The 20,265-nt window shown below is 39.9% G+C and overlaps 1 protein-coding gene across 1 annotated transcript in view; it reads right to left on the bottom strand.

The window, feature by feature from the left end:
• Window positions 1–20,265, bottom strand: part of foxp1b (forkhead box P1b) — a 155,559-nt gene that overhangs the window by 17,942 nt on the left and 117,352 nt on the right. Inside the window, 4 exon segments of the mRNA XM_030134624.1 lie at window positions 484–567; window positions 1,836–1,923; window positions 6,912–7,019; window positions 13,261–13,453. Coding sequence (XP_029990484.1) covers window positions 484–567; window positions 1,836–1,923; window positions 6,912–7,019; window positions 13,261–13,453 — 473 coding nt within the window.

Consider the following 20,265-nt stretch of genomic DNA (forward strand, 5'->3'; position numbering starts at 1 on the left):
ATCATCTCATCATGTATATTTTTTTAACATTTAAGGCAATTTTATTTGCTGTACCTTATGAGAATAATTCATAGATTTTAATTCATATATTTTATTCTACCTGAAAAGGAGGCATTTTGCATGTTGCTTTTAAACTGATTAAAACAGTCTGGTATTGTTGCTGTTTCCCTGTTCTTTGCTCATCTTTCCAGCGTCTGCCTGAACAGGCGTGGGTTCTGTGAAGCTGAGACAGAGGCTGTTACAGAGAGTGCATCCAGTTCATCACAGACACCAAATTGAATCTCGGATGTCAGCAGATGTGGTCCAAACAATATTTACTACCTCCCTCAAGAGAACAGCTGTTTTTATTTAGCAGATAAATAAGAAGATAGAGGAAGGGATTAATGAATACATGTGTGCCAATTAAGACAAACAAAAGGTTGGGGGAGGGACTGGGGTGGAGGGGGGACGGGGTGGGAGGCGTATGACGGGGTTGATGCTCACCGGCTGCGGGGTGGCTTTGGGCTCCGTGGACTTGACATGAAGGTGCGTCATCATGGCTTGCAGACGCTCTTTGTCTTTCGCTAGCTGTAATGAGGATGGAGAGAACACATTAAATTTTTCATGAACAAAAAGAAAGAGAAAAAATTGCTCTATTTTTTATTAATTCCATACATCTTTCAATATCTCCCCATGAACAAATACATCCTTCTGTGTAATTAATTGTTCTCCAAATGCTTTTCTAAGCTGTCAACAACTCTCCACTCCATCTCCAATCCAAGGTTAAAATATACCACGTCTCGTTGCCAATAACAAGCCCCGAGCCTCTTCTACCTGTCTAAAACTCAGCGCTGTTTTAACTGCCAGCTTAAATTATGGTGATAAGCTGCATGCAGAGGAAGTCTGCGTCTGATAAATCTTCACTCCATCCCTCTGGATAATACACCAGCAGAGCGGAAATAACAGGACATTGGTATGGTGTAATGTTTGAGCAACTGAACTCACATTGTTTAAGGTTAACACACAACTGTTTTATATTTATAATCAGTCTTTTCTGATGGTTGTATGTGGCTGATATGTAAACTACATGTGAACGGTGCCTAGAGTCTGGAACGCATTAAATTTGATCCTTGTGCTATTTGCTTTGCAACTGTATCAGCCTCTAATTAATAGAAATGCAATTGGATGGAATGGTTCCTTTTATTTTTCCTGGTTAACAATAATAATAAATGAAACAGTACATTAGCACAGTGGTCATGTTCACCATTTAACCCACCTTCGTCTCACTCATAATGACTCCACAGCCTTTTATAAGTCACCCTCGCTGTCTTTTTCTGCATTCTTAATATACAGACATATTTTGTGTTTTCTCATCCAAAAAAAAAAAAAAAAAAAAGGGCCACTCACATTAAAACCAATGCTTATCAACAGTATCCGGCAGCGGGCCACAATAACCTTTCTGTCCCTTTAACTCACTAAACACTGAGCGCCTTTTTCTACACTCATTTCACCAAGTGTTTTATTGTTGGTGCCAAACAGTTAAAAGTCATAAATAACTTTAAAACCCAGTAAAATTCAAAATGTAATTATCTTCCCTACTTAGCCCGGGGCCCTTCATATATCTTTTCCTTGCTGTCATGCATACATAACACATTTTTAATGACTGGTTACTTGCAAATGTACAAAATTATTTCGTTCTCCCAGCCTCCTCGGTGGGTGACCCCGTGGCTGATATCAGACGGACACGAGAGGGGAGGGGAGGAGGGGGGAGGGGCCGGGCAGATACTGCGGAAGTGTCAGGAAAAGAGGGGGGGGGGACATAAATATTTGGACCAAAACAAATGCTGAGACAATACCTGCAGCTCCAGCTGTTGTACGACCTGCATTTGCACCCGACACTGGGCCGTGCTCCTGTCATCCAGGGCGTGCTCATTGTTAAGATGCCTGGAAAACAAAATACGGAGAACACACGGAAAAGCTGGTGTCAATATGGCTTTTACCTTCTGCAACCTTTTAGGAACAAAGTCCTGGTTAATGATGCAATCTGAGGCGCAATGCACGAAGATATGTGGTGAAATCTATGTAAAAAGGTCGATTTCTGACATAAAACTGTAAGAATTGCTACCCCGGTGTGTGCAAAATCAGAAAAAAATGCGTTTTCTAACATAACAAGAATGACATTCAATATTTTATGATGGTCATGTCTGCTCCAACTACAGTTCACAGATAAGAGAGATGATTGAAGAATTTCAGGTTGGACTCTTTTCGCTTAATTATGCACCGGTGCCCTTGTGCTGTTTCTTCTCTTTTGGCTTGTTAGATTTGCCCAATTTAGGTGTTTTTCCAGTTAATTGCGTCATTAAAATTAAGAGAATTCAAATAAACCCAGAGCAGAAGTCGAGGACAACAGGACGGAGAGATGGGATCTGTCACAAACTTGAATTATGGATATAATTATGTGTTATTATTTTATATGGGGGAAGATGTTCTCTTTTCCTGTACGTTTATAACTAATCTAAATAAGTAGCTCGCCGGGCAGCAGACAGGGTTTTTTTTCTGTGATTTATATAAAATGGTGGAGATAAGGTTCACGAGTGAAGGAAATATGATTGGAGGAATTTTATCAGCCGCCGCATGAATTACTGTTTGAAAATGCTTATGCAGGGGCATTTCATTAATCATTTAATCATAATCCGAGCAGGATGTTTGAACTGATTTCACAAATACCCTTTCATTTCACTACTTCATTATGCTCGCTAATGGATCCAATATATTATATATATCATAAATTATATCACATCTTCGGTGACCATGTAGGTCACTGTCACCAGGAATGTCTCTGTGTGCACACAGTGGCGCCGGCAGATGGGAAAAGGTGTGTAACGCGCCTGTCTTTTCCAATGCACTTTTTCTGTCATTTACTGCAAATCAAAAATAGCCAGAGTCAACCTGTGAAGGCACCGGCGTTACGACAGACCGATAAATTTGACGCCATTTGATGCTTTATGTACAGACAACACATTTGCGCATTAAACACCGCACATACACATCACACATCAGAAAACAGACGCATGTGAAGGCGAGGGAAATTGATAGTGCTCTGCTTGAAATGTGAAGGTTTTCTGTTCAGCTGCTGCATTTTCAACCTTGAGGTAAATGATTTAAATCTTTATGGGAAAATGTGCTCCCTTTCCTCTCGTCAGGTCATCCTATTGTGTTTTGATAATACATTTTTCAGCGTGTGATATACATTCAGCACTTGAAGTTAATTATTGTGGCAAAAGAAAGAAATTAAAAAGGCATATTTAAAGAAAGCGTGGGCAATAACCCCCTCGCTGGAATCAATTCAGACCGCTCTGAGCTTTCCATTTACTTGAATCAAATAAATGCCCGTTTAATTAAGTAGGTCGGAAAATGAATCTGGTAAACATTTCAGGACATCTTACTAAATTTCAAAGAAGAAAATAAAAGGTAAAGACGTTTCAACTTCAATTTAACTGGCATACACTGAATTTTCAATGAAGGGTGGCCTACGTGAGGAGCTTTGGAATTTCTCTGTTCATAGGAGACATGTGCCCTGCTTCTTTTCATCCTTTGTTACATTCCACTTTATTTCTTCTAATGACATGGAGAGTCACAGTGCATAATTAATAGGAAATGAAATATTCAAATGGCCCTAATGCAGCCTTGAGAGGAGTGTCTGGACACGAGAGCAGGGGATACGGGGGAATTGACATCGACAGAGACTATGAACGTTGGCATGTGTCACTTTCTGGACTTCAAATGAAGCCACTCTTAAAAGCTCTCTGGCAGGATGACAGCCTCTAATGTAAATTGCCACAATAAAACAAGTTCAACAGACAAGCCTGCAACAGTCGGCTTTTTTTTTCTTTTTTTTTTTTTTTTTACATATTAGTTAGTTATTATTTTTGGTTACTTGTATTTTCCCTTTACAATTTCTAATTACACTACACAGACTGGGAGCAGAGATTACAATGGTCTTAATCATTATTTCTTAATGTGGACGCTTTATCTTCCTCAGTGTTCAGCGGATTATAAAATTACATGCATGTGGTTGCATTAAATATTTCTGCACATTTGTGAGTATTTTTGATCTTGAGCTTTTTTTTTTTTTTTTTTTTTTTTTTTGATCAAGGTCTTTGTATTTTCAAATACATAACAAGAAACATACTTCAACATGAAACTGTTATATCAAGTTCCAATCCAACTACCTCATTAAGTTTACATACAACCAGACATAATATACATACATACAAAAATGTATAAACCCCCTTCAAATATATGCACAAACACATACAGTTGGGAAAAAAAATATCAGACCACCCCTTGTTTTCTTTAATTTCTTGTTCATTTTAATGCCTGGTACAACTAAAGGTACATTTGTTTGGACAAATATAATTATAACAACAAAAATAGCTCGTAAGAGTTTAATTTCAGAGCTGATATCTATCCATTTTCCATGTTTTCTTGATAATAACCAAAATCACTTCAGTTCTTCCATCAATATCTATGGCATTGTACTGACAAAAACAGTGCTTTTAGACATTCCATGTTTTCTTTTCTGTCTGTTTTAGTCACATGATACACACAGGAGTTAGTACTTGATTGCATAACCATTGTTTTTGATGGCTTTTGATGGTCTAATAATTTTTTCAGCGACTGTATATAAATATATTTTTACACACATACACACAGGTGCATATTTGCAAGTTCACACATATAAATAAAATAAATAAAGGGGAAAATAGAAAGAGAAAAAAGTGCACAGATATTGGAGTTAAACAGATATATTTGGAGCTGCCATGCATTCTACAAAGCAGATGAATGGCTGCCAACAGCATAGAACTTTACGGTGGAACCCCTGACGGTCTATCTACTTCTTAGTTTGATTCTATGCTCAGAGTGCAGAGCCTCAGCTGTGTAGCGTCGATGTGTGAGAGATGAGTTTTTTGTGGTTTGAGCAGACGGACAGTGCAGCACTAGAGGGCACTGCAGTGTTTCACTGACTCTGACCTCTGACTGGACACTGAAGGGAGAGGGTCCTGACCCCCATAAAAACACCAGGCTCTGCCGTGAACCCCAGCCCAACCCTCATGTGTGCCGGGCCGAAAACAGGAACAGGGATTCGGGCGCTTTGTATTTATCGAGATAGTGCGTGTAGGTATGTAATGTTTTCTTTAAATGATAGAACAAATACACACGCAGTTTAAAACAACATTTCAGTCCCGTGTTAGTTGTTACTGTTGGCATGTGGAGCTGAAATCTGGTTGACGTTAGAGTCCTCCTCACCTTTCTTTCTCTCTGGTACACAGCACACAGTGTTCTGCTGACTACACACTCACACACACACCTCATCTCACTTACAGTATATTTTATAACATTTCTTTTGGTAAGAGCATTATAGCGCCTGATGTATTCTTTGTTTTTATTTTTGATTCTTTTTGGAGGCCTGCAGTATCGGTTGCTGGGTTTCATGTGGAAGTGCTTAAGGGTTTGAGAGTTAACACCTTGGTGAGCTGCTTGCACTCTTGCCTGCTGTTAAACAAAGGCAGCTTTGTGGAGACTCTCCCCAAATGTTTTCTTAACATGTTCCAAGCAGTTTGAGCAGGCAACTAAAGTAAACAAGATGTTGCCATGATAAAAACACTTGTAAAAACATAGCAGAGTGCACTTAGAGACTTTTTAAGGCAGAGCTCTACCGGGCAGAGAATTTAATTCCTCTCTCTTCTATAAACAAAGGGTGAGGCCATGCCAGAATACAATAAATAATGATGGATTTAACGGGGCACTCCCACACTGAAAATATGTGTCAATGTGTGAAAGTGTGTTAGTAACACGGGGATTAATAACGTTAAATCCAAAAGATGGTTATTGTCTTAAATTATAGATATAAAACTGGGACACACGAGTCTGTTTCACAGAAGCTTCAAATGCTGCACGTGTGTTTAAGGTTTTCAAAGACAAACTGTGGATTTACTGTACATGAAGCGTCAAAAGAGGATTCAGAATGTTGACAAAGACGGTGAAAACTTTCATCTGACTGTGAGATGGTTCACTGCAGCACCTTTCTCTGCCGCATCTACGTGGAAACCGTGTGTTCGCTGAGTGCTTGTTTTAGGATAATGGAATTGTGTCATATCTTGTTTAAAGTGCGACTAATCCGGGGTGACAGTGAGCCATTGATCTGCTGCCACAACACAGATGTTTTCATCCTCTCAGTAACCATGGCGCTGTTATGTGTTGGATTACCCACAGCGCACTGCACACAGGCTTGATTAGTAAACCAGGGGTCTGACTCAAGCAAGGAATCATGGTGCAAAAACAAAAGGCCTATGTCAGACTGGGCCGAGTTAGTTTACACTGGGAAGATGCTTCACAGCAGGTGATGCTGACTTAGCTGGAGTCCTCTAAGTACAGTATACATGGATAATTTTACATCTTTTGCATGGGAAAAATGGCGCTGAAGTGCAGAGCTGCCATAAAATGCAAGTCAAAAGCAGTGAGAAAGGAGAGGAAAAGTCAAACAAACCACTGGGAAACACACAGAAAGAGCAGGAACAAAACACACTCACACACACTGATCCCACTGTCCAGTGACAAGGGCAAACATGCAGAGCACCATAAGTGTGGGCTGCCACAGATAAACATCCTACCGTTGTTTGTTTGGGAAAAATGGCCCCCCGTCACCATGGGAACTGCACTTATCACAGGAATTAGAGGCCCATGCCGTTCTCACAAGGAGACCCCACCACAGTACCCTTGTTAAGACAGGGCCGACCCAGGCACACTCAAGAATAACAACCAGCCGCACCTGTAGTGCCTCTAAGTCGCCGGGGGTTACAAAAACGTGTAATCGACCAAACACAAGGACACACAAACGGAGACAAACCCGGAGGATGACTTTCACTTACTTGAGGAATGACTGGAAATCATCGAAGACGGCCTCACATCCAGGCCATTTGCAAACTCCGTGACCGTAAAGAGGGTGACTGTGAGGAGAATGTTCTTCTAGTGTGGACCTGCAGGACGAAGGCAAAGGGAACATTAGATATCAGTAAAAACTACGGATCGATCGATGTGATTACTGGTAATCGAGGAGAATGAGGGTCAATATCTGGAACTGATGCACAAAACTTCATTAAAGATGTCACTTTTTAGGAAAACTCCAACTCTATAAGACGACTGCTGATCCAAATGAAAAAAAATAGAACAATTTAATCATATTTCAGCAATATTTATTGTCAGTTTCCACACTGAATGGGCAGGATTATACATACTAAGGCACTTGACACCCCCCCCCCCCCCCCCTCTCATTTTTGCTCCCGCCTTACATGGCCCCCACTGCCCCCAATCTGCAGTGTGTGGTGTGTTTCTGCATGTTCTAATTTGGGCTAATTTCAGTGTGTGGTGCATGTCCAACGTGAGCCATATAAAGACAACATATAGATTCTTAACCCTTTATATTTCACTCAAAGAAATACACCCAAATTCAAAATTTCAACCTTAGTGTGTTATTGGAGGACATAGCAAGACTTTATCACTTTTGTGAAATTTTACAAAAATTTTTATTCTGTTGAAAATCAAGGTGAATGAAGTTATCATCTTTGGTTCCTTACCCGTAAGTGACTAAACAAAAAAACAAATAGTCCAAGAAGTAAATATAAAAACATGTAATGTGAAAGGAGCATGTATTTTAGAACATTAGAACATCACTTTGAGAATGTTAGACCAACATAAGAGCAGATCCAGACCCCTGTCCACATCCACATTATCCCTTTGAACATCATTCCTGACATTAGTACCATTACTTCATGGTACCAAACAAAGAAGGTCCACTCACTGTTCATGCAGAGGTGGACCTTACAGACCCTGGAGACCACATTGGACCTGAGATTGTTGCCTCACTGTCCTCACTGTAACTGTTGCTGCCCCTGTATTGTAATGTGTGCAGAAATGACCAAAAATAGTCACTTGCACGATAAAGGGTTAATTCTTCTTAAGTGCTATTAAGTAACTAGATGTTGATACTTGTGGTATTTAGTGCTGTGGACAGGAAAGGACCACAGTGACAACAGAGGAACTCATTTATTTTACTGGATTAAAAAATACCAAATCCGATAACGGAATAGATAAATATCGTTGATTTTCTAATATAGGCTTAAATCACAGGTCTGTAGTCAAACAACGTGACAGTAATGTGTACATCTGCTTAGCGCTTTCCTGTGTGTACTATATTATGTTTCCACATGACAACGTTGACATCAACTTGATCTTTGAACCTTTGCCTGTGTACCTGTGTGATCTCTGTTTGCACTGCTCTTAAAAGAACGGAGTCATGTTGTGAAAGCACAGGCAAATCAATATGTAATTATTTAGTATCACTGAGCCATGGTACAGTTCACTTTGATCAAGGCGGCTAGGGGGCTCCCTCAGTCGCTGCTTTTTTTTCTCCAGCGCTGCCAGAGCCCACCTGGAGGAGCGTGTACCACGACATGAAACCCCCAAATGCCATCAGCCGCTTTCACATTGTGCACAAACTGTAAACATCCCCGCCTGGTATCAATTTATCTACTGACCAATTCATGTCACCAGGGGGCTGACAAGCGCACATCTATGGGGATCTATGGGGAGCGTATGGCTGCGTACAATCAGTCTAAATAGCAGGAACATCCCTGAAAAACAAACTTTACAACATCTTCCATATGGCGAGAGGTGTGCAACCACGGCTAACCACAATCAGCGCTGAGAAATGCGGCCTGTGTGGAGGCAGTGTCTGCTAAGAGAGCGAGACAGGCAGCCATATGGACACAGGCACTATACAAGACACACAACTTTCAGCTACAAGAGCCTGGGGGACTGGCCTATATCGCTACCACCTGTGCTTCTGGTGGCTCACGAGCACAACGCTGCTGCTTCGCCTTCAGTCTGAGCTCTGCTCTCTGAGACAACAGGCCGAATGGGGAGATTCATTACACCACAAACTGCTTTGGGAATAACTGCTGTATGGGAATAAGTCCAACTGCTAAATTCTTAGATGTATACTAATACCAAAGCGAGCACTTAAGGGGATGTATTGAAATACAGAAGGGAAAGTAAATAAATAAATACTAAATATAACGTATTGTAACCATCCATCTGCTCCGACTTTAAAAAAATTGATGTAAATTCTAAATCAGTAAAAAGAAATGCAATCAAAGTGGTGTTCCAATTTTGCAGGATTAAATAAATCTGACGTTCAGATTAAAATCTCATTTGTATCAGTGTTAGTAAAGCTGCACCTCGAGGAGGAAATTTTAAAGGTCGTCACAGGTTTCCTTGTGTTATAATTACTTGTTTAAGAGTTCACATTGTTCATAACATGTGATAATTGCATTGCAATTAGGAAGCAGTCAAGCATTCATGAATGTTTTTAGCAGCTTTTTTTTCCCCCTTCCTCTTTCAAAAGTCTGAATTTTTTTATTCAATTATGAATTATGCATTCACATTTAGACCTCTGTTTTGATACAGCTAATAAATAGATGGTGGAAGACCTATTATAATGAGTTTTTAACAAGGAAATGTGTAGACTGGCGAAGGTAACGCTGTGTTTTTTTAATTTAAAGAGATCTCTTTTTAATTCTTCGTGAGCAGGCTTGTTGGTTAATTCTGTATTAATAAGATAATGAAATGTGGAGTGCGCTGGGAATCAGTGAGCACAAAGCGCAATGAGGGGCTGGCGGCAGAAGAGCCCTTTTAAACGGTGGATGGCTAAACAGTAGTAAATGACAGAATTTACACTAAATGAGCTACATTAGTGTAATAGGAGAACATTGCAGGATTCATAGGGTTTTCTCCCATTTGAGAGCACGTGCTTCAATAAGGGGGGAAAAATATATCCTGTGCTGTTGCCTGCGTTGCGTTACATTTGACTCGCACCCACGACAGGTCTGTCAGGATGTTATTATTGTCAGGCAGCCCGGGGGAAGAACACTCAAATGATCTTGCAGCAGCAATGAGGAAAACCATGTCATCAGCTTCCTTTGGAGAAGAAGAACATTAAAGTGCCTACAGACCCGGGCAGAGCGAGCCTGAACCTTCCAGGTGTTGCGCTGTGTTTATGTGCAGACAGACAGGAGGAACTGCACACGGAGATGACTTCGACAGCTGGTAGCCAGTTGTTTTCTACTCCGCTTCTTTTGATGAGATGCTTTGGGCCATAAACAAGTCATGATCTATGGCATCGTGCGCTGATGGGCTCAATCTATCAGAGAAAATGGGAAGATTGATGTCCACTGTGCTTGGTCAGTGTCTCGCCACAGAGAAGGCGAGAGGCCGGTCATAACACTCTCCCTCACCATCGGAGCTAATGTTAGCCTATTCCCTCGTGCCCTCCCCCCTTCCCCGCCTCTCCTTAACTCTCCAGACCTTATTGTTCAGCCTTCTCTGTGCTGTTGAACGGTTTACCATAAATGCTTTAATTATAATTTTTTTTTCCTCTTGTAAGACAAATGAAAGGCAAGAGAGACGGGAGTGCTGTGCTAAATCTGATTATTTATCTCCTTAACAGATTGCTTTGTTACAGTCCCTGAGCTGTGGTTACTGATGGTTGTTGGGAAGTAAAGTGGGCCAAGTGCCTTGTGAGGATGCTCCCCCTACAAAGCTGATACAGCACTGTAAAGGGAATATGTGTCAGATACAGATCAGGCACATTTCATTTAAATAAGCAAATCATTGAATAAAGATGACCTGGCTCACAGGGGTATATCTCTAACTGTGCATCACAGTTCTCGGGGCGGGAAACAACACGGACTGACAGATTGAGTGACTCGGGGCCCTGGTCATATCGGGATATGTTATTGAGGCAAACAGAAATCCCAGCCTGCCTTTGCCAAAGTGTTCTGCGAGACAACTAAAAGCAGGAACACGTGCCTCGTCTTCGGTGTGTCAAGCCGGCAGTGATTGAATTTCTCCTCCTTCCTTAAGACGGAAGTGCAAAGCCGGTGAGTGATTCCTGTGGATGCACTTAAGGTTTTAGTTGCAGGCGTCGTTGTGCCTGGGCAGATTTTATATGACACATGAAACTAACTACATGGTACTTAGGGCCTGCTGTAAACCAATCTGAAGCCAGTCGGGAAAACAGGCCCATCAGCAGAGAGGCTTGTTTCTGTTGCATGACAAAAGGACTTGCAAAACCGCATCAATTAAAAGTTCATTAAGTTCAGCACCGGGAGGATGAGTGGATGCTCTCTATTTACGCCCAGGCCAGCCCAGCCCATTATCTTCAACCTGATTATTCAAATCCCTGGATTATAACACAGACGTTTTCTCAGAGCCTTGCTTAGAATAGTCATACTTAATATTTCATTTTTCTTCCTATGGAGTCTGATTAGAATTAAGTCTGCATCATCAAAAGACAGAAATAACGCTCTTGATAGTTGTGCGATTAAAGACTTCCAAAATTAACAAGAGGGGATTATTGGTTGTGAGAATCTAAATTAGCATCGTTCAGACTTTACTAAGAGATATTTGGTGTTTGCTTTGTATCAGCCCTCTGTTCTTGCACATTGGGAACTCGGGGTAGGTAATCCAGATCTTCCTCAAGCAGATGGGCGGATGAGAATCACCTGCTTGGTTTTCTGACAGATCTAAGATACAGCGTGAGTATTCAGACTGAGACTGCCTTCTTCACTTAAGCTTGTGTTAAACTGCTGTTGACATCTTCTTTAATCTCTGACAGTCAGCGCAAGGCAGAGGGCTGCCAGCTCTTGCGTTATGTCTTCGCCGATGTTTCATGGAGCCCTCAGTTGAGACTAGTTCTTGCCTTTTCCTGCCACTGATGCTCACCTTTTTTTCCCCCGCTTGCGACGGTGTATGATGAAGCCAGTGAGTCAATATCCCTCCCTTATGATTCGTTTTTTCACCACACGAAAAACAGACATTCAGCCCGACACTGGGAGCCTGTGGATACTGTCAACCATGGGAGCAACTATAATGCCCATTTTTATTTGATTATTCTCCAGTTTGTGCGACTCTGTGTGCACGTCTGCGCGGGAAGATAACTCTGAAATACAGCAAAGAGGATAAGCCAGCGCAGGTAATACTGTATTTGAAACTGAGAGCAGCACTTTGGGGGGGAAAAAGCTGCTTTTCTTTTGTATTTGACTATCATTGATTTGTAGTATTTTCCTCTGTGTGTCACTCAGATCTTTTCTATAACCCTCCACGTCCCACCCACAAGCAGCCCCTCTTCACCTCCAAAGGCCTGCCAGTTTAGTGCGCTAAACATGTTTTCATTGACATTGCTTTCATAATGACGCGTAGGTTTTGATCACTGAAACACAAGTCAGATGTTATGCAGTGAGCTCATGGTGCCTGGAGGCTCCTCACTAGCAGTTCAAAGATCAGGCTTTGGTGCAAGAAAACAAGCAAATGTGTAAGATGCCAAATTAATTCCTTCCTTAAACACACAGACACAGCTCTGAAAGCAAATGCCTTTCACAGATGATTCATCCTGCTTTAGAAAATATGATACACCCAGTATTTGTTTTTTTATTACTTGCATATAATAGCCTGTTGTTCTTGTGATGCTTTTTTTCTCTAAATACCTAAACTGACAGGTTTATTTTACGTGTCAACAAGTTTCCAGTCAACAAGGAAGTTTTCAGCCTGGCTGTGTTTCCTTTCTAGAAACACGCTGCTAATGTGAGGAAATGCAATTTAAGTCACAGCTGCACTTTCTTATGTGCAATTGAAACAATAGCAGGCCAAGATCGATACCCTGACCCCTTATTAACAGCACAGTGATCCCATTTCAGCGGTGAGCACAATTCTCTAATCCCTGTATTCCTTCCAGGTGTTCCTGTGAAATTCCCATCTGCATCAAGGCATAGAAAAAGTGACTACGCTGGCCTTAATGAAAATAATACTTAGAAACTATAAATTAATAGTAATCTCTGTGCAAACCCTATGGGGACATGTCAGTCAACTGAGCCCCTGTGAGAAATTGCTATTTTAAATGGGATTATATAGCACATAGGCCTTGTATTTGCTTTAGACACAGATGACAGTGAAGGCTGCCCCACATCTAATTACCAGTTGGAGTGTGCAAAAAAAAAAAGAGGGGGAACAGAACCGAACGTTGTTGTATAAAGGCGTTAACTGTGATTATAGCATCTTCATTGGCCCATGGATGTACTCTAAATCATACAAACATGTAAGACAGATGCACACAAAAGAAAAGAAAACACACGTATGGGAAGGCTTTGCAGAGGCAGGACTCACCCTTCTCTCTTGTGACTCATGTACTGTCCGTTGGTGGCGGCGTGCTGGTTGAGGAGTGGGTTCTTTGGCGGCGCCGGGGAGGACAGGTCAAGGCCCCGGTGGCCGTTGTTGCTGCTGCTGTTGTTGTGCTCCTCCTTCACATGAGCGTTCGTCACCTCCTTCCAGAGTTGCTGTAGCTCTGCTGGAATCATGCCTGAGACAAACAAATTGGATAATTAAATCAATTAACAGCTAATCCAACTCTCCTCTTCATCACTTAATTAAATCAAAGCATCTGTAAACAAAGCCGAGTATTAATTAGAAAATATTCCACTACAGGGTAATGCACTGAGAGCTGTTGCCCCCCCCTCCCACCCCCCCTCCCTTCTGCCACCTCCTTTTCTCCCTCCCATTTTTCCTGTGATCTGAAGCGTGTTTGTATACACAAATCCCTGGCATTCACGCAAATTTCATGCCCAGAGTAAATAATTAACATCCAGACAAGGCATGAAATCTGAATAATCACCATCATTTTCTCTCAACAACAGAGATGAGGAGAACACACACAACAAAAGTTTACAATAGCAACACTAGAAAACATCCCACCCCTGCCTCCTTGAGAAACAGGACCCTGGGGTAATATTCTCAAAAGCGCATTAATGTGCAAAATACTTAAAGCTCTGCACCGCCTCCAATTGACACAGAAGACTTAAACCTCATTTACCGAGTCAAGCACACTGCAGCTCATACAGCCCTTTGAAAAAAAAATCCCTTGAAGACAGAAGACATTTTTTTTTTTGAGTGCTAGAAACACATCCATGGAGCGTGTGTGTTTTTTCTTCCTATGAGTGACAGCGATCCAGACACCCAGGGCCAGAGACGGGATGAGGAGGGATAATGCTGTGTTTGTGCAGCCCCTCGTTCCACATCTTAGAATAGAGAGCCTTTGTAAGAACACAATATATATGTGTGCATTTTCATTTGCGGCGTTGTGCGAGGAGCGTGCTTAAATTTGACGCAAATGAGGATAAAGCTGATATAGAAAATAAGATTAACCCCCGTGGGCACAGAATCTATGACAATTTGTATTTCCAGTCAAAACATCTGGTAACCTATATTTTAATCGCAGACTGAGCGAGCTAATAGAGGAGTATGTGGGGATTTGTAATGCGTGCTCGAATCTGTGCTTAAATAAGCCACATGTTTTAAGCATGGTGAAAGAAGCCCTCGGATATGTGGTGAATTTAACCACAGAGCAAATGGGCAAGACCACTCGTTTAACATTACAATTAATTAAATCCATTCTCAAAATGAGCACTGGCAAATGAAAGATGATTTGCACATGCTTATCTACTTGGGTTTATATTCTCCGGACCCCCCCACCCCACCCCCCTCCCTCCAACCCCCGTCTCGTCCCTCCCCATTTCTCATCACCAGCTCTATAGATACCAGAAGTGCTCCTTTCAAGCACCAGATTGTAATACATTGTGTGCAAAATGCTTAGTCTTAATTTATTCCTGTTGTGGAAAATAACTGTGAGGTGAAGATCTCAATACGATCAGCAAAAATATTTTTAATTTGATAAGCTACTAAAGATTTTAATTATGCTGGTAATGGAGAACATTGGCCTAATGAGGCGGAGGACTCCAGAGAGACGCAGGGGCTAAGAACTGTGAAATGAGTCTGATAGGATTGCTGTAAATTCACACTAGATCGTTTGCATATCAAAGAGCAGGAAATGATTGCAGGACAAATCAATAACCTTTCCACGTTCCAAGGAGCGTCTTTCCTCATTCAAATATTTCAACACGCTGCCTCTATTCTGCCGGCCTGTATTCTCTCTTATTCTCTTCAATGCCTTGATGTGCCCTAATCGAAGTGCACGTCCATGACAGGCTAAACATGCTTAATATTGCAGTATGTGTTATAGCATGCTAATCCGCTGGCTGCTGATTTCCAGTTACATTATCAAGGCCTCCATTGTTGTTTTGATGGTATATACGGCTTTGTAGTTAAAGTTTTTTTTTTTTTTTTATTTCTGACATGGCTGGTTTGGAAGGGGAAGGTCACTGGTGATGCGAGTGTCCTGCGCTTCGACAGTGGGAACAATCATTTTCCCCCCACTTGGTGCCCGGTGACAGTGGGCGATGTATTTTTAGCCGATGTGCTTGACAGGGCGGCCCACACTGGCTCAATTACCCAGCAGTCCTGGTGACCCCGACACCACTGTTTACTCAGATGAAACCGCAACGGATAGACTGGTCTGATGAGAGAGGTAACGGAGTGGGACCAAGCTGTCTCTTTCTGGATCTACTGTGTAGTTTTATAGCTCTCCGTTCGCCTCTTCCCTCTTCGAACCCTAACCTCTTCAACCTCCGCAACAGCTATGGCTCATGATTCCGCATAAATGACAATAAAATACCATTACACAAATGTCTCAGAGGGTATTATATTTTGTGTTTGGGACAAAACGCATTGAGTTCCTTGTGGAGGGGTCTCCATCTGATTACTGCGGGACACATAATGACATTGATCTGTAAATCCTCTTTCTTGGTTCCCCAGTTTGTCCATCCTTTAAATGCCGGATTGGTTTATCTTTCCTCTTTCCATTTTTCAACACAACCATTCCACTCATTACGACTGGGAAATACGGACAAGCACTTTAAAAAATGTATGTTGTTGGGACACTTGATTGATCACCGGCCTCCCAACTCAATTTTACCTCTGCAGGTAGCTCTGGCACCGAGACAGGCCGAGCTCTTCAACCTTTTCCTGTCCTTGTCCCCCTGTACCCAGGTGACCATGTTCAAGCAAGCAGAAAGTTGATTTAAGGTTCATAATGACATCAGTTGCAGGCCATCATCCCCCAAATAAAAAATGGCCCCCAGTGCTCCGGGCTTTTTAAACCGAGCTGTTACTTCTCACACACAGCGCCGGTGCCATGGGGGGACAGTGACATCGCTATTAGTTTATTGTTCCGTCAGGCTGGGACCTTTACTGCACCCCTGTTTATGTTGCCGTAATCACTGGCCTGCTGATATGCACCCCTTAGGCCTGAAATATGTCCTGTCCTAATGCTGCAGGAACTATTACCAGTAGCCCACCGCTGGATGTATCAATCACTGACAGGTCAGCGGCATTACCCACCGCTGTCCCTGATGTGCTGCTGTTCTGTGAGCACTTCATGGCTCGCCACATTCTTTGCTTTCACATTACCGACAAATTTGTCTTGTCACTGTCCCACTGGCCTCTCCTAGACAGCTTAAATGATGTTGTGCGGGCTACGACGACTCAACCCGGAAAGCAAAACGCACTTTTTTATCCAGACGGGATGCACGCAGACTTCGCCACAGATGCACATTAACATGCAAACGCACACGACACCTGAGCAACGCCAGCATAAGCAACTCACTTATCAGGTCAAGAGGATGTTTTTTTTTTTTTTTTTAGCAAGAAGGGGGGGTGAGAAGAGACATGGGTGGGGGCTGCTGGATCAAATTTATATTTATGAGACTTATATCCTCCCCAAACACACTGTTGTAATTTATAACAGATAGTGTCTGGCCGCTTCCAAGACTTTGAACATTAATGTCAAAAGAATTTACGACAAGAGAAACAAATTATAATCCAGATAAAACGAGCAATTGTTTTTCACTCCAAACTGCTATCTACAAGTTTTCACTTAATTAGTGCTATCCAGTTTCTGAAAAGCTCATTCAAATGCATTCCTTCAGTCCATCTTTCTGGCAGAAAAATGACTGTAATCTGTCTCAGCCAACAAAGCAACAAAAGCCACAGAACGACACAGAAATGAGCGGTAAACTCCATCATAGCACCCAAAACATAGATGCACATGACACACCTTCATGTCTTTAATTACTCTGTTGCAGTGACCTATTATTCCATAAAAAAAGAAAGAAAGGAAGAAAAAAAAAAAAAACCTCCTCTCAGCGCATGAAACAGGAACAGAGTACTGCAATGTGATAACACTGGCCTTTTAAAATTATTATATTGATATCTTCATGTTGAAAATGAAAGAAATAAAAATCATCAGTTAAAAAGTCATGCCAATTTACTGCCCCCCAAGTTTGAGTCGGTAATCGCCGGAGCCCAAATAGAGCAGATCAACTCATCACTTCCGATGCAGCGCTAACTGCTAGCTGAATATTGTAGATTAGATCTGAGCACCATAGGCCTGGCCCGCTGATGCATGAAAGAGTTTAGCGATGTGGAAAACAGAAAGGTCATCAATAACTTCAAACAGTCAAGCAGAAAATGTGTAGAATAGGAAGACAAACTGGGGGCCTGAAGCACTGATTTAAGTGTTGTAACAGCTGTCAGAGGCGCAGAGTTAACCATCGATGGATTGTAATAGGAGGCTAACCATGTTTTACAGTTGGAAACCAATAATTGTGTGTTGTGAGATTCAGTTCCTCATCTTTATGCAAACAACAACCTTAAAAAAACAACATCAACAAGGGGTTTGATTCCCTGTTAAAGTTCATTTCAATACAATTAGAAGTGGAAAAAACTATTCATTTATTAATTAAAGCAATAATTAAGTCAGATTATATCAACTGTTATTACTGCACTTTAAGTGTGCAATAGGTAAAAAGTTAGAATCAATGCAAATATGAAGTGTTAACTGTATTATAAGGCTATTAATCTATACGATATGATATGATAGAAAAGTGTTCAAAAGTGCACTGAAATTAGATATTAAAATTATATCAACTGCTATAACTGCACTTTATCACTACAGCCACTCTTATCATGCAAATCTGAAGTGTTTAAACACTGTTAAAACACTCTTACATGATATATGACATGATATACAGTCGCGGAAAAAATTATTAGACCACCCCTTGTTTTCTTCGATTTCTTGTTCATTTTAATGCCTGGTACAACTAAAGGTACATTTGTTTGGACAAATATAATGATAACCACAAAAATAGCTCATATTAGTTTAATTTCAGAGCTGATCTCTTTCCATTTTCCATGTTTTCTTGATAATAACCAAAATCACTTCAGTTCTTGCATCAATATCTATTGCATTGTACTGACAAAAACAGTGCTTTTAGGCATTCCATGTTTTCTTTTCTGTCTTTTAGTCACATGATACACACAAGAGTCAGTACTTGATTGCATAACCATTGTTTTTACTGACTTTTAATGGTCTAACAATTTTTTCCGCGACTATATGACAGTAAAGTGTGCAGAGAGTAAAACAGTTAAACAAAAAAATAGAAATATGACGTGTTAACTTCATTATAATGCTATTAATCAATATGATATGACAACGCAAATGCAAATAATACAACGCTATTAAACAATATATGATAAACATAGGAAAAGTGCAGAAAGTAAAAAAAGTTTTAAAAACTGAAAATATAAAGTGTTTACTTTATTACAATGCTATTAATTGATATGATAGAAAAGTGTTCAAAAGTGCACTGATAGTAGATTTTAAAAATTACATCAATTGCTATCACTGCACTTTATCACTACAACTATTATGAAAATGCAAATATAGTGTTTATTAAAATGCTATTACATAATATATGATATGATATACAAAGGAAAAGTGCAGAAAGTAAAAAAGTTTTAAAAACTGCAAATATAGTGTTTACTTTATTAGAATGCTATTAATTGATATGATATATGATATGATAGAAAAGTGTTCAAAAGTCCACTGAAAGTAGAGTTTAAAAATTATAAAACTACAACCATTATGAAAATGCAAATATAGTGTTTATTAAAATGCTATTCAATGATGTATGATATGATATACAAAGAAAAAGTGTGCAGAAGGTAAAAAACTTAAAAACACAGCAAATATGAAGTGTTTAGTTTATTAGAATGCTATTAATTAATACGATATGATATGACGTGTGCAAAAGTAAAAAAACAAAAACAAAAACGCAAATTCAAATAATACAACCCTATTAAACCATATATGATAAACATTGGAAAAGTGTGGAAGATAAAAAAGTTTTAAAAACTACAAATATAAAGTGTTTACTTCATTAAAATGCTATTAATTGATATGATACATGATATGATAGAAAAGTGTTCAGAATTGCACTGAAAGTAGAGTTTAAAAAAAACATATCTATTGCTATCACTGCACTTTATCACTACAACCATTATGAAAATGCAAATATACTGTTTATTAAAATGCTATTAAATGATACATGATATATAAAAATGAAAAGTGCAGAAGGTAAAAAAGTTAAAAACAATGCAAATATGAAGTTTTTACTTTATTAGAATGCAATTAATTAATATATGATATGACATGATGGAGAAAAGTGTGCTAAAGTTAGAAAAAAACAATGCACATGCAAATAATAGAACCCTATTAAATAATATATGGTAAACAGGAAAAGTGTGGAAGATAAAAAGTTTTAAAAACTGCAAATATAAAGTGTTTACTTTATTAGAATGCCATTAATTGATATGATATATGATATGATAGAAAAGTGTTTGAAAGTGCACTGAAAGTAGAGTTTAAAAATTATATCAATTGTTATCACTGCACTTTATCACTACAACCATCATGAAAATGCAAGTATAGTGTTTATTAAAATGCTATTAAATGATATATGATATGATATAAGATAAGATATACTTTATTGATCCCCCAAGAGGGAAGACAGAATGGATCAATACAATAAAAAATAAAGAGATAAAAAATATAGACAAGTTTGTTAAAGTGATTAAAGTGACAAAATATGACATATAAGGAAAAGTGCAGAAGGGAAAAAAGTTAAAAACACTACAAATATGAAGTATTTACTTTATTATAATGCTATTAATCAATATGATATGATATGATATGATAGAATAGGATAGGATAGAAAAGCACGCTAAAGGTAAAAACTTCTAAACAAATTCAGTCCTACTTCATGTGGATGAGATGAGATGCCTGGGAGTTATTTGACGATGACACATTATAAACAGGATGTTCTGGGTAATGTTGTGAAATCCATCAAATGTACAGTACATAGCCTTATCACCTTCATG

Source organism: Sphaeramia orbicularis, chromosome 5, assembly GCF_902148855.1.
Source record: "Sphaeramia orbicularis chromosome 5, fSphaOr1.1, whole genome shotgun sequence".
NCBI lineage: Eukaryota > Metazoa > Chordata > Actinopteri > Kurtiformes > Apogonidae > Sphaeramia > Sphaeramia orbicularis.